The sequence below is a fragment of the Aricia agestis genome, chromosome Z, assembly GCF_905147365.1.
Source record: "Aricia agestis chromosome Z, ilAriAges1.1, whole genome shotgun sequence".
Taxonomy (NCBI): domain Eukaryota; kingdom Metazoa; phylum Arthropoda; class Insecta; order Lepidoptera; family Lycaenidae; genus Aricia; species Aricia agestis.
In genome coordinates, this window is record NC_056428.1 from 29,077,187 (window position 1) to 29,092,340 (window position 15,154).

Here is a 15,154-nt window from a genome sequence, read left to right on the forward strand (position 1 = left end):
TTTTATTTTTATGATATAAAAATAAAACTTAGTATTTTCAAATTTAATACATTTTATAACAATCACGTAGAAAATTTTAAAGCTATCAATGCGCCTGTGACCTCACTGTCCAAAAATAAATTTTGTATGTATGTCTCAATAACTCCCTACAGCCTAAACTAATAATCATGGATTTATTCTAACACCTAAGGTCGCTTTCCTGTCATGCGGGCAAGTAACATGTTAACTTACATGACGTGGACCCGCGCGCGGACGATAATAATCCGTATGACAGGAAAAGCGCTTTAAGCTATGGAGTGACAGTGAAGTCAACAAAGTATTTATTGTTTATACTTTTATATTATTCATGACTAACCACTAATGTTTGAAAAATATTTTTTAAAGTGTAAAATAAAGTTTAAGACTGAAGGATTTTATCTTGACCATACAATAAATGTAATAAAAATTGTTAAAATGTCAGTAGCATACGCGATTTTAATGGAATGAAGGATTTTAGCGTAAACAATCTGTTATACTGTATACATTATATTATGTACTTATATCAATAATCAATATGAAATTTTCACATCACATTGAGATATCCTCAGATAGGGTTGCCATCCGTCCGGATTTCCCCGGATTTGTCCTAGTTTGAAGGGCGTCCGGGGTGCGTCCAGCCGGTTTTTTGAAAAGCGTCCGGGTGAAATCCAAACACTTTTGATGAGAGAAATTTAACTTTTAAGTCATGCAGCAATAAACGAAAGATAAAAACTCGCTAAGCATACACACGGTTTCTTGCACGGACTTGAGTTAGTCAATTTTTTACAAATTCTTGTTGAAAAAGCAAAAATTGGCAAGACGTTATCATAAATACTGTTTAAGAGGTGTCCGGGGAAATAACCACATTTCGGCCAAATGTCCGGGAATTTTGTCTTGCCTGACCGGCGAAGGGAACTTGGGTGATGGCAACCCTATCCTCAGATGATGATTGCTATAATTTTAAATGTATCCTCACATGGCTGATGTAACCTATTTTGGTTGAAATGTTCGAAAACAAATGCCATGGGATATCATTGTCACACCAGATTATATCATTATAAAATTATATCAAAAGGTTGTGTCTGTAAATATTTTTTATCTGATTTGCAAATGAACTTTGGTTCAATAACCAAATTATGTTTTTGGTACAGGTTACACAATGAAATTAATACTTGCGCCACTCTGAAGCCATTTAATTTATTATATCATAATTAAAATCGCATGAACATGATATGTTTATTTTTATTCAACTTAAAACGGTATTGTGCATTTATTATCTTAAACTTCTCTGTACTTTTGGCAATGTTTTGTTACTAGTTATTAACTCGATATTAGTTTTTTATACATATTCCTTGTTTATTTATTAATAAGAAAAAAAATTAAGTTTATATGTAAGGCGTGGAATATTGTCATGTTTATTCATTGTTTATGTGACGATTTGTTATCCTGCTTTTTGTAAGTTTTGTAATAAGACCTGTCTAAGTGTCTACACTATGATTTCTTTACGAATTAATTGGAACTTAAGGTTTTATTTTTATATAGCTATTAGCTATTGATGTTAGCACTTGAAAGCATAGTACATGTATGTAGAATTAATATCTAGTGTGTCCATACTATGTACGTTCATTGTAGTTACTTCTCACATCGAAATTCAAAGTAAAGTTATGCAAAAATTGTTATGTTAAGGATTATGGAAAGCGTGCTACTGTCAATCACTTACCTTTTATGTCAGTGTAAACTAAATGGCTGCTTAAATGTATACACAATACAAATAATCTGTATTTTCTAGATCATTCTTTCATTTAATTCCTTCTCCTCAGTATTCTGCACCCCAAAATTTAAGGCCATCAGCCTCGAAATCGGCGGACAGCGGGGCGGTGGCGGCGGCGGCGCGGTAGCGGGCAGCGAGGCCATGAGGCCAGTTTCATATAAAGGTCACAGCACACATGTCAACTCGGAAAGGGATCGGCACCGTATCGGCTCGAGCCGTTCAATTTATACTAGCGCATCGAAGCGAATTATTAAAACTGAACATAACAAATTCAACCTTAACTCCAAAGCGTTAACGCACTTTATTACTGCTGAGAATTTAAAAAGGCGCGCACATCTGCGCTAATTCGCGTGAATGCGCCCGACCAACGCTGATTGGCCTTGCAGAAGTAATGTATGCGTTAGGGAATAGGGTCAATTTATAATAGCGCAGTCTACGAATAATAAAAACTATTAATTATTCGTAGAGCGCAGTAGTAATTTTTATTTATACAGGGTGCAATTAAACCTTCCTGCCAATTTTTTTCCAGGGCTTAGGTATCATTAGGAGAGTGAAGAGTCCATTTAAGCAAAAAAATTGTGTGTTTTTTATTGACATATTTTATCCCATATAAAATCGTTGCAGAACGGTCACTCGCGGCGCGGGGGAATTAGCGGGGGAATATATAATATTCTGTGGCAGGGGGAGGCGCGCGCGCGGGGTCACAACTCACATCGCGCGCGGGCGACGCGCCGTGTTCGTTATTGTAGACTGTAGCGTTTTTAGGATAACTTTCGGAAGTTATTTCTCAACATTTTAGTACTAAATGATTATAAAATAAAAAATACGTGTATTTTTATTTTTAACAAGGATCAATATATCAAAATTTGGCAGGAAGGTTTAATTGCACCCTGTATGTAGATGTGTTCAGTCAAGGTTTCTTATAATATGTAGATGTGTCATCATCAGTCAGTCAACCGGACACGTCATGTAGGAAGCCTATACAAGCTTAATGTGACACGCTCGAGCATATCGACGTCGACGTCGTGGACTACATCCAGAAGAAGACCACATTGCGCTTGACGGTCGAGCGTCTACAGTCTCGCCACAAAATTAACTTTAGTTCCTTTGTGGTGAGAGCACCGACGAATCTTCTTTCGACCTTTCGCCAGAGTTCTGGCCGATGGATATTGTGGTCTACCGGAGGTTCCGGGGAGACTCGAAACGAAGCGCGTCACGTGACAAAGTGTAGTTTTAAGTATAAAATAATAATATGTATGTTAATCCTTAAGGTTTTTATTATATAATATGAATATGTATGTTAGTCTGTAAGGTATTCCGTATTTGTATTATGGGCCTAGATGCCTGAAATAAATGATCAAATAAAATAAAATAAATATCGCGAAATCCCTTGGGCTCCCCTACTATATTATGTATCGTGTGATCGGGCTCATAACACGAAAATATGGTATCGGGTATCCGGTAGTTAGCAATTACTGGCAACTGTTGGAATTAAGCTTGATTTCAATGATTGGAAACAATGAATTGTCAAAACTGTCAAACTGAGCTATGCTATGCTGCATTTATGGGCTTTATAAATTTTATTTTTTGTCTGGGTGCCTACGAATAATAAAAATTAAAAACTAAGTTTTTATTATTCGTAGCTGGGTGCATTGAACTTTTGCTCTTACTACTTGATTAAGGACTCAAGAGAAAGTACTAAAGCACCCTACATAAATTCATAAACAGACAAGCATAATATTGTTATTATAGATTTAGTAATAGAGGTCTATTATAAATAATACACACATTTAAAGGTAAGTATAATATTACTTACTTTTATTGTACAAAATTAAATATAACCACAACCATTTTTTGAGATTACTTAATAATAATAATTGTAATTACATTACAAAAATTATGCACAGCATAAAATCAATAATATTATCCAAAACAGGCAATTTTAAGCTTACTTCCTAAGTAAATAACTGCAGTATAAAACATCTGAACACTCCATGGAGTGTTCAGATGTTTTATGAGACACAGGCAAGCATCTTGGCGGAGAAATAATTAAGAAGTTTTATTTGAGCCAAGCAAATAAACAATGTTAAGTTGATGATTGTTTCAGACAAAATAATTTTCTTTGCCCATTATTTACAGCAGATCATTATTATTTTTTTTGTTAACAGCATTAACTTAATTTTAAAATACCCGAAACCATTAAAGCTAAAGTTCCAAAAACCATTCACCAACTTAGTTGAAAAAAGTATACTTAGTCAAGAGGAAATAATTCCAAATTTTAGGGGTGTGAAGCTGCTACACTCTGCCTTTAAATTTTTTTCAAAACTTAAAGTAGAAATTAATAGTAATTGAATTTATAGTGTGATAAACCTTCTTGACTAAATAATGTTTTTTTTTTAAATCTTAAATAGCCAGACCTCTTAAATAATCATATCGCCAGTGGCGTTTGTCTTGCATTTGTGATACTTTAGTGGCCACATTTTGTTCGCGACATGCACCACAGAAAACACAAGTGAGTACATGAAAGGGACTTCGGTAATACAAGTTTGGATCTTTTAACAGCTTATTTTTTTCGTGACACCTCAAATGTAAATAAACTTCAAGCATAAACAGGAGAACGCAGCATAGTTTTGAGAACACAAGAGTTGTTATTATCAACAGCAGTCTAGGGCTTGTAGTATTGGATCCTGCCAAGATGTTAGCCTTTAATTCTTGAAATTGTTTGGAACGATTAAAAGGACCAATCGGAAATAGGGTGCTGTTAGGGCTATGGGTTTTTTCCATCACAGATTGACTGTTCATAAGCCGCGGTTCTCCAGTTTCATCGTTAACTTCATAGGTAATAATTTCTCCGGTTTCGTCATCGCACCTATATCTCCTCGATGTACTCATATTGTAGGTATGGGCAGATCTAAAATAAGAATACACCAATGAGACCAGTTATGCTCAAATTAGTAATGAGTTATGTGTTGTTTTTTCCTGTTCAATATGACCAATGATATTCTATGTTACTAACGTAACTAGATTGGAAGTATTGGAAGTTTACGGTAGCAACGCGTTGCCACTCCGAAGATGCCTGCAGGCATATCTCACATACATAATGACATAACGAATATATGACTTGACATTGTCTTTTGAACAAAAAAGTGGTTACGCATTTCTGAGAATCTTTTGTAAGACATTGCTACTCTAGTATTTTAGAAACTCATTGAATATGACTTGAAGGCGGATCAACCTTCCAGAATATTTAGAAAAATAGAATAACTGCTCAAGTTTACAGTTCTGTCTTACCTTATTACTAATTTTTGAGGTAAAAATAAACGAGTTTACAAGCGTTATAATTTAATCTAAAACGATTTTTTAATAATAAAAAGTGTACGGTACCTAAAGTTCGACAAGGCTTTATTTTAATTGAACCACAGATTATTATTATACATGATTTGAACGTGGGTCAGTGTTGCCAACTTTTTTTTTTACTAACCCACCAAAGTTCAGCAGCGTAAACCACCAGAAACCGCTAAAATCTAAATAGCCTCTCAAACCACCAGAATTCCACCAAATAATGGAAAAACAACAACAACCTATCTGAATATAATTTGAAAATAATACAACAACAACGTCATTATTATTATGAAATAATTATTTTTGTTACTACAAAAAGGAAAACTTTAGTTACCTATGTAAGTACCTATGTATAAGTAGGTACTTAACTAAAGAGTAAAGTCGAACGTCTTTAGAGGAATCATTATCATTTACTTGTTCAGTTTGTGAAGAATAAATTTCTTTAGTTCTAATTTTTGTAATACGATATTTGGTATTATGTTGTTATTACAGCATTTGCCTTCGCGTGCTAACCTTGCACGAAAGAAAGGCGATCAAACTTCATCCGGTTTCTCTGTTAAGTCTTGACAACATTCATCATGCTAAATAATTTCTCTATATCAGCGTTAGAATGCGGCAAAACGAATAAAGATGATAATAATATGATTAAGTTTCCAGTGTGCGTCTTCAAGTGTTAGAAACATAATAAAAAAACTAGTGGTTTAACGTCGAAGCTACCACTAACTTAAATAATCTAATCCACTAAGAAATCCACTAGCCACTAAAACCAAATTTTTCCCGCCGAAAGGTACGTCTACGAGGGCTGCTATTTATGTATCCGGAACTGGCCACTTACAAGAACAATATTTAAAAAGTAATTACAACATTTGAAAATATAACTCTTTGGTTGAAGAATACATTTTGTTTCATGTGACTGTCAATTATTTTTCCACTGTGGCGTCATTTTGAAAATTGCGTGTCTTCATTTGCCACGGATTTAACGCGTGAACATTTTCGTGCAATGATTTACTACGATTTTCAGCGTGGGTTAAATCAACAACAGTGCTTTATTCAACTCACCGCAACTTTTGGAGATGAAGCACCATCAAAAACCACTGTTTATCACTGGTACAGTGAGTTTAATCGTGGGCGGTCTATGCTCACGGATGAAGATAAAGAAGGTCGCCCAAAAACAGCTGCTCTCCCACAAAATATAGATGCTGTGCGGGAACTAATAATGCGTGATCGTCATGTTACATATCGCGAGATAGAGGCGTCCTTAGGCATAAGTATGACGAGCATACATAAGATATTACACGAACATTTGGCTGTAAAAAAAATATGTTCGCGTTGGATTCCGCACAACTTGACAATCGATCAAAAACGGGCTCGTGTCGATTGGTGCAAAAAAATGATAAAAAAATACAACCGTGGTACGTCAAAAGCCGTTTATAATATCTACACAGGTGATGAATCTTGGATCTATGCATATGACCCCGAAACTAAACAACAGTCAACGGTGTGGGTGTTCCAAGATGAGCCGAAACCAACAAAAGTTACTCGTGCAAAACTAAAAAGTACGTAAAAGTACTTTGAAGCAAATGGTCGCCTGTTTTTTTGGAATTAATGGACATGTGGCTACAGTGCCATTAGAGAATCGTAAAACGGTTAATTCTGAATGGTATACGACCATTTGTTTACCAGAAGTCTTTGAAGAAATAAGAAAGGACAACCGACAACGCAGAATCATATTACATCACGACAATGCTAGCTGTCACACCTCAGCTGAAACAACTCAGTTTTTGGAGGGTCAAAAGATCGAATTGACTGGTCATCCGCCGTACAGCCCTGATTTGGCACCTAACGATTTCTTTTTATTTCCATACGCGAAGAACAAATTACGTGGTCAACGTTTTTCGAGCCGCGAAGAGGCTGTTGATGCGTTCAAAATGCACGTTTTGGAGATACCTCAATCAGAATGGAAAAAGTGCTATGAAAATTGGTTCCAGCGTATGCAAAAGTGTGTCGATCATCGCGGCGAATATTTTGAAAAGCAATAAAACCATATTAAATGATATATGTTTGTTTCTTTTTTTAATTCCGGATACATAAATAGCAGCCCTCGTAAACCACCAGATCTAGTGGAAATTCCACTAAGTTGGCAACACTGACGTGGGTGATCTCAGTGTTGCCAACTATTCAAAACATTTTCCACCTAAAGCAACTTCAAAACCCACTAAATTTTAACAAAAACTCCCCAAAAAATCTAAATATTTAAAATTTCTTGCGGTATGTTCTACTAAGCGCTCACAACGCTGAAATACACCTTCAATAGGCCAAATAAACAAACAGGCCGGCAGTTTTTAAATATTTAAATCTTTCTTTTTTCATTATATACAATGACAACAAATATAATAATCTGTCAGCCTGCTGCCAGCTGGTACGGCTCAAAAGACTATAGCGACATGTGCTTTATGCGGCAGTTCCATTTTAAGGTGGCTTTCGGATCTATGCCACGAGCGACCGCGACCGGTAAAAAATCAAATAAAATGCTACTTTATGACATAGAATATAGGTATCATTTTCTACTGACATTTACGTGGCGACCCATGCTGCCGCCGAGCGCCGGCGCCAGCGCGGCGGCGGCGTAAAAGCTAGTGGTTGAGTAAAATGAAACCTATAGCCTATGTCATAAAGTGGTATTTCGTTTGAATTTTCGTCCGTCGCGGTCGCTCGCGGGTAAGTTCCGATCCACTTTAAGGTTGTTATTAAAAAAAATATTCCATTCTTCAAAATTTTTATCCCCAAAAATATCCCCAAAATATTTTACCCGCTAAAAACCAACTAAATTTATTTTTTCCCACTAAATTTAGTGGGAAATCCCCATAGTTGGCAACACTGGGTGATCTCAATCAGAGCAAAGGACTCGTTTCCAGCTCCCAATAAATTAATTAAAAAAAAACAGTATATATGTCGCAGCCGACTGGTTTAAATAGCCGTTCAATCAAACAGCTAGCCCTTTGACTGAACAACGCCATTCGATCACACGGCTATACGTCGTTTAGCCGACTTGTTGACTACAACGTTCAACACTACAGCTAGACGACGCTTAGCCAACTGGTTTGTTTTTGTTTTGGCGGGGGGCTGCGCCCCCCGAGCTCCCCTTTTATTTGACGGCGGTCGCTGGCTGCTGCAGCAGCACGCTCGCTGCGCTCGCTCGGCTCCCTCTGCGTTGTGGTCTAAGTTCTAACCTAACCCAACCAACTTTTGGACTTTCTGGATTGTGTTTGTCTTTGTTTTGACGGGGGGCTGTGCCCCCCAAACCCCCCTTTCGGGGGAGGCTGCGTCCATCCATTTCATAATCCCGTAATTTCTCCTCGAATATTTGTTGAAATTTTAATTCACTCTTATGTGCCTCCACAATTTTTGTCTCTTTAATAACACTTGTAACTTTTATTAACTACTTTCTTTCCGAAAAACAACCACAAACACCAACAAACACCTGCTAGTTGACGTCATATTGTAAATAAAACGCACCTAGCGCCGCAGCGGTGCGCGCTGAACTACTTCGATTAGACGGCGGCTTTTGAATCAGCTGTAGTGTTGAACGTTTTGAGCGACTAAAATATTCAATATAAAAGCTAGACGTGTAATTGAATGGCGTTTTTCAGTCAAAGGGCTAGCTGTTTGATTGAACGGCTATTTAAACCAGTCGGCTGCGCCATATTATACACTGACCTCCTTTATACAACTTGTTTAATGGCGATCAGTGAGTATAAATCACATAGATGAAGTATAGTACCTCAATGATATATCACGTATATAATATGTATTATCTATGGTGGGTGATGTTGACGGGAGCGCAGTGTTGCCAACTCTTAGAAGTTCGTGGAGGGAGCCTTGACAGTTGATAATGTTACGGTATTCTTTCTAACTATAGTGCGTTTCATCAAATAGTTCCTTTGCCGTCATGTTGGCACTTATTTTTTTATTATTTTTTTTAATTTATTGGGAGCTGAAAACGAGTCCTTTGCTCCAAAAAAAATACATTAATAATACAAAATACAACAGATTAAAATTAAAAAAAGGGAATGTCTTTCTTCTATGTTGGTTCTCACCACAGGCTCTCACCCTTAGAGTATACATTAGCAAGCTATAGAGCGCGCGCATCGCTCGTTCCCCGTTGTGCCGATCGTAAGCAGAAGTTCTATAGATACTTGTCAAACGTATAACGTAAGTCTAGTGATGTTCCATGCGCCATCGTAAGACGCTTATAGGAAAATATGTTCACACTCGTGCTTACAGTTCATACCTTGTTAGAAGCACTCTATAGCTTGCTATAATGTTTACTCTATGCTCTCACCAATGTTCACACTAAGCACTATTTACAAAAAAAAAAAAAACAAAACACTACGGTACCTATTTACAATTTAAACTTTTTCCATCGTTGAGCATATATAACGGTATAAACATTTGAAGAAATTGTAATTAGACAGTAAATCTTCTGGGCGGCGGGGTACACTTATATCTTCATCTTTACAAATTTTATCTATTTCAGAGCAGAGTAAAATTATGTCCAGATCTAGTGCTTTGCAATCAAATATTATAATATGTTTGAGGTCAGCATCATTTTCTAAGCATTTGGGGAATTTTGCATCATCTAAAATTCTTAATTTATGGAGGTGGGAGGGGACCAAGCAATGTCCAAATCTCATCCTTGTTATTATTGATGTGAATTTTCTTGATTCAGACTGTACAGTGTTATACCATGGGATTGAAAAATCTTTCTTTATGTCACTGTACCATTTACCCTTATTAACCTTTACTATATTCCAGATTCTTTTCCATAGCTCAAATATTTCATCTTTGACAATCAAAAAGAGGTCTGTAAATGGCACTTTTATGATGTCCTTATGATCCTCATCTGGTGGTCCTCTAGAGGCTGTATGAGATATGTATATGTATGAGAGGGCTCATTTCCAGCAATTCCTCTGTGGGAGGGAACCCATAGAAATTCAATATTAATGTTATTACTGACTAATTCATGTAGAATGTTTTTGATCTTAAAAATTAAATAATTACTTTTGAAACTTAAATTACTATTATCTAGAGCTACTAACACACTTTTACTATCTGATATTACAAGAAAATTATTTACATATGACAAAGTTTTTATATATTGTAATGCCATATAAACAGCATAACATTCGGCTGTGTAGATAGAACACATATTACTGATAATAAAACATTTGGTAACATCCAGAAATTCATCATAATAAGCCTTTTTTAACCTCATATATAGTTTTCGACCCATCTGTATAGATTTTGTAAAAGTCTGTTTTCTTTTCTATAAAACTGAGAAAGTCGGTCTTACCATAGATGTCTCCAGTTGTTACCAAATATTTTTTCTCTAGAAACCTTCAAAGTTGTCAAAAATTGGCCATAGATCACTAGAATAAATGTCATTTGTCATATTTAAAACCATGAAGGTATGTTTAAAACCAACTGTAACAAAGTCGGCATCCTCTGTCAAGTGTCGAGCGCGCCGGTTTGTTTCCAAATTTTTGCTTTCATTTGACGGATTTTTTGGTATCTGAACATTTATCAAATCTGATTTGTATACATTTTGTGTTGTCCTGTATTCGTGGTAAGTGTTTGTCTGTACTGTTTCGTGTTTCCTTAAGTCATGGAGGGTAACGAACCTCCTGACCCTATACCTCCTGATAAAAAATTTCCTTCAATCGAATTTCCTTACTCTCCCGTCCTATCTGCCCCCCTTTCTTCTTTCACTGCTTTAGAATCATCTGTAGGAAAAAAACATCTCAAACTCTTGCTGATCTTCCTGCAAAACAACCCAAACAAAATGAACATAGGTTAATATACAATAAACATGATAAGCGTCCCTTTATCGTTCACGTTACTAGAGTGGAAAGTGATCATTCATCTAGTACCGCTCTTCATCCTGTGAAGTTTGGTCAGTTCTTAAAAAAAAATGATTTTAAAGGAATTCTTATTGATGGTGTCAAACGTGTTGGTCGCAATAAAGTGTCAATTGAATTTAAGTCTGCCGAATTCGCCAACTCGTTTTTGACTCATACATCACTAATTCAAAATGGCTACAGCTCTTCAATACCAACTTACAATATTACCAGAATGGGGGTTGTCCGAGAAGTTCCTACTGAGTGGTCCCCAGAGGAAATTATTGTTAATCTCGAAGTTCCATTAGGCTGTGGTAAAATTATAAAGGCTCGCCGAATTAACCGTAAAGTGATTGTTAATAATTCCACAGAGTGGCATCCTACTCAATCGGTGATTTTCACCTTCGATGGTCAGACATTACCTACCAGGGTTTTTTGTTTTTATACCTCCCTTCCTGTAGATCTCTATAAGTACCCTACAATTCAATGTTTTAATTGCTGCCGTTATGGGCATACAAAAAACCAATGCCGATCAAAACCAAGATGTTTTAAATGCTCCAAAGATCATAGTGGAGATAGCTGCTCTATCTCAGATGTTAATTTTCTATGTCTTTACTGTTCTGGACCACATTCTGCTGTGAACAGACGTTGTCCAGAATATGTTAGACAGACAGAGATAAAATTAAAGATGGCAGAACAAAATATATCATATGAAGAAGCCTCAAAATTTATGCCTCCCTCCTACATCTGTAGGAGGGAGGCATAAATTTTGAGGCTTCTTCATATGATATATTCATATGATATACCGTCTGCGGATGTTTCAAAAAATAGTATAAGTCCTCAAATAAATTCTTCTTCTACTCCCACAAAACCAATGAGTATGTCCTACAAAAAAACTGTGTTTATTCCACGGAAACCTCGTCCGGTTCAAGTTCCGGGATATGACAGACAGGCACATAATGCAATTTTAAATAATTTTAGAATCCCTGAATCTCAAGATGGTTGTGCTCTTTCTGACTCTATTCCTTCAGTATCAGACATTAACAACATTAATATTAAGGATTTACTTATAAATCATCTAGTAAATCTTATCAACATAAAAGATTCTATAACTGACCACGTAGCACATAAATTATACTCGATCATAAATCAGTCTGATAATGGATCCTCTCAAATTTCTTCAATGGAATGTCAGGAGCATTCAGACCAAGAAGCATGAACTAATTCACATAGCCAATAATATTTCTCCTTCTGTAATATGTATAACAGAGACATGGTTGAAACAAAATAATAATTTTTCTTTAACAGGTTATTCATCATACCGAGATGATCGGGATGATGGATATGGGGGATCTATGATCCTTGTCAATAATAATATTCCCTTAGTCAATGTATCAATTCCTGCTCATAATAACAACAATATTAACATTGTAGGTGTAAAAATAGATGGAATGAGTATCTTATCTATTTATATTCCTCATCCGGATAGTTCTATCCTTTCTTTTCTTCATAATATCTTCCTTCACTTCCCTCCTCCTCTCCTTGTTCTAGGATACTTTAATAGTCACAATATTATGTGGGGTTCAGAAGCTAATGACTCGATTGGCTATAATTTGGGGGAACTGTTACAGGAGTTTAATTTCTGTATCTTAAATAATGGTCTACCTACCAGAATAACAGCTCCTGGACAAAGAAAGAGCTGTGTAGACCTTTCTTTTTGCTCTAATGATTTGTCCGCCCTTTTACAGTGGGAACGTTTAGACAGTGCATTTGGAAGCGATCACTACCCTATTAGCATTGCATTCCCGTTAAGATGTATTCCCCATGTAGGCCATATACCACTTCTTAAGTACAGATTAACTCGTGCAAATTGGGATCTGTACAATCTTAGAATCCAAAGTTTCTTCATTGCCTGAAATTAATTTAGTAAATCTGAATTAATGCTATACAGAACTTTGTAATATCATATCTGAAACTGCAGATCTCCTTATCCCTATCAAAAACTCAGCCAAAAGGAAAATATCGTCTCCTCCATGGTGGGATAATGAATGCACAGAAATGATAAAAGCCAGGATGTCAGCAGAAAAAACTTATAATAGAAATATGACTGAAGAAAATTTGATAAATTATCGTAAAATTTTGGTTAGATCCAAACGTTTGTTTAGGAAAAAGAAATTTCTGAGCTGACATCAATTCTGTGCATCTCTGTCCCCAAGTACTAATGCTAGTGTAGTTTGGAACCAAATAAATAGATTTCGTCGTGGTTGTTCTCCCACAAACACTCCTCGTATTTCTGTAGAAACTGCTACAGCCTTCTTTAATAAAATTGCCCCACCTTTTGTACCTAATTTTTATGATTTACCAAATACTTCCTGCTCAAATCAAAATCATCACCTTTGTTCTCCCTTCTCTATGTCAGAACTTAAATCCGTCCTCTCTCATGTCAAAGACTCCACCCCTGGAATTGATGGTTTTCCTTACTCTTTTCTTAAAAAAGCCGGCCCAAAATTTCTAAATTATTTCCATAAACTCATAAATAATTTTTTTGACAATAATTTTATCCCCCGAGAATGGAAGCTTCAAATAATTCTCCCTATTTGCAAACCTGGGAAACCACCTAATGAAAGTGACAGTTATCGTCCAATTGCCTTGTCTTCCACTTTCTGCAAAGTCTTTGAGCATCTTTTAAAGAACCGAATTGAATACTTTGTAGAAAGTAACAATCTCATCCTCCCTTGTCAATTTGGCTTTCGTAAAGGTTTGAGTACCTTAGATAGCCTAAGCCTATTACTCACTGATATAAACATAGCTTTCTCTAGAAAGGAGTCTCTCATTGCATCATTCCTCGACATATCAGCAGCATATGATAGAGTCCAGCTCTCTGTGTTCAGGTACAAGTTACAACAGCTGAACTTACCAGAGAAGTTTATTCTTGTCATTTGTAACCTGCTGATGGGTCGGGAGGTGAAACTCCACATCCCTGGATATAATTTTGAACCTCGGTTGGTTTGGATGGGTCTTCCCCAGGGGTCGGTGATCAGTCCAATCCTTTTCAACCTTTATTCCTCATCCCTTTATCTTTCCCTTAACCTTAATTGCTACATTCTCCAATATGCTGATGACCTAGTCCTTTACATTCTTCATTCCTCAGCTTTATCATCCTTGCAAATATCTTTAGATTCTCTTATTAGTACTCTACAACAGATTGGTCTTCAATTGTCAGCTTCTAAAAGTAGTGTAGTTATGTTCAGCAAAAAAATAAATCTCCCTCCCTGACAATTGTAAACCAATCTATACCAGTAAAAAATAATGTTAATTTTTTAGACTTGGACTTTCGCGTGGCCATTTTGTGCTTATTTTCATACAAGTAGTGTGCGTTTATTTTCTTGAATATTTCTATTTGTCGATTATTTCGAAGCACTACATGATACAGGAAAGAAAGTCAATTTGTTCATGATATCGATTAACTATAGATCAAGTGATGAGAATCCGTAAACACACGTAAAAAGCTATGCAATTTTTATAGCCAAAAAATAAATTGATGTGACATTTTTAGTACTAATGCCTTATATAGCACAAATAAGGGATTAATAAACTTATAAATTATCTTTTTAGCTCACAAAAATACCGATTGAAAAGCCCTAAAACGTTGCTCAAAACGAGGGATAACGTTATACGTGGGAGAGCCATGCTTCGGCGCGAATGGGCTGGCTTGACTGGAGAAATACCACGTTCTCACAGAAAACCGGCGTGAAACAGCGCTTGCGCTGTGTTTCGCCGAGTGAGTGAGTTTACCGGAGGCCCAATCCCCTACCCTATTCCCTTTCCTACCTTCCCCTATTCCCTTCCCTTCCCACCCCTACCCTCCCCTATTACCCTATTCCCTCTTAAAAGGCCGGCAACGCACCTGCAGCTCTTCTGATGCTGCGAGTGTCCATGGGCGACGGAAGTTGCTTTCCATCAGGTGACCCGTTTGCTCGTTTGCCCCCTTATTTCATTAAAAAAAAAAAAAACGGCTCCTTTGTTATGTCCTAGTAAGTAGGACATAACATTACTCGCTTTTGACGCTTATACACCGATATAAGGCACTCTCCAGTCTATAGTACCTCAATGGGCCACGCCGCGC

General features: G+C 36.5%; 1 protein-coding gene across 4 annotated transcripts; it reads right to left on the reverse strand.

The window, feature by feature from the left end:
- Nucleotides 1–313: 313 nt before the first annotated feature.
- LOC121738394 lies at nucleotides 314–5,206 on the reverse strand. 4 transcript variants are annotated; one of them, XM_042130411.1, is made up of 3 exons: nucleotides 5,081–5,167; nucleotides 4,183–4,700; nucleotides 314–329 (listed from the first exon to the last, which is right to left on the reverse strand). In XM_042130411.1, exon 2 carries the CDS (start codon nucleotides 4,679–4,681, stop codon nucleotides 4,193–4,195), a length of 489 nt encoding a protein of 162 aa, XP_041986345.1. In that variant the 5' UTR covers nucleotides 4,682–4,700; nucleotides 5,081–5,167; the 3' UTR covers nucleotides 314–329; nucleotides 4,183–4,192. The 4 variants fall into 4 exon arrangements, 3 of the variants coding, with proteins under 3 accessions (XP_041986345.1, XP_041986346.1, XP_041986344.1); XR_006037280.1 differs by lacking the exon at nucleotides 314–329 and adding an exon at nucleotides 3,663–3,744 and having other exon boundaries at nucleotides 3,779–4,700; XM_042130412.1 differs by lacking the exons at nucleotides 314–329; nucleotides 5,081–5,167 and adding an exon at nucleotides 5,174–5,206 and having other exon boundaries at nucleotides 3,663–4,700.
- Nucleotides 5,207–15,154: the final 9,948 nt, after the last annotated feature.

Excerpts from the sequence above, each read along its gene's own strand:
- LOC121738394 (XM_042130411.1), bottom strand. The coding sequence starts at position 4,681 with ATGAGTACATCGAGGAGATATAGGTGCGATGACGAAACCGGAGAAATT.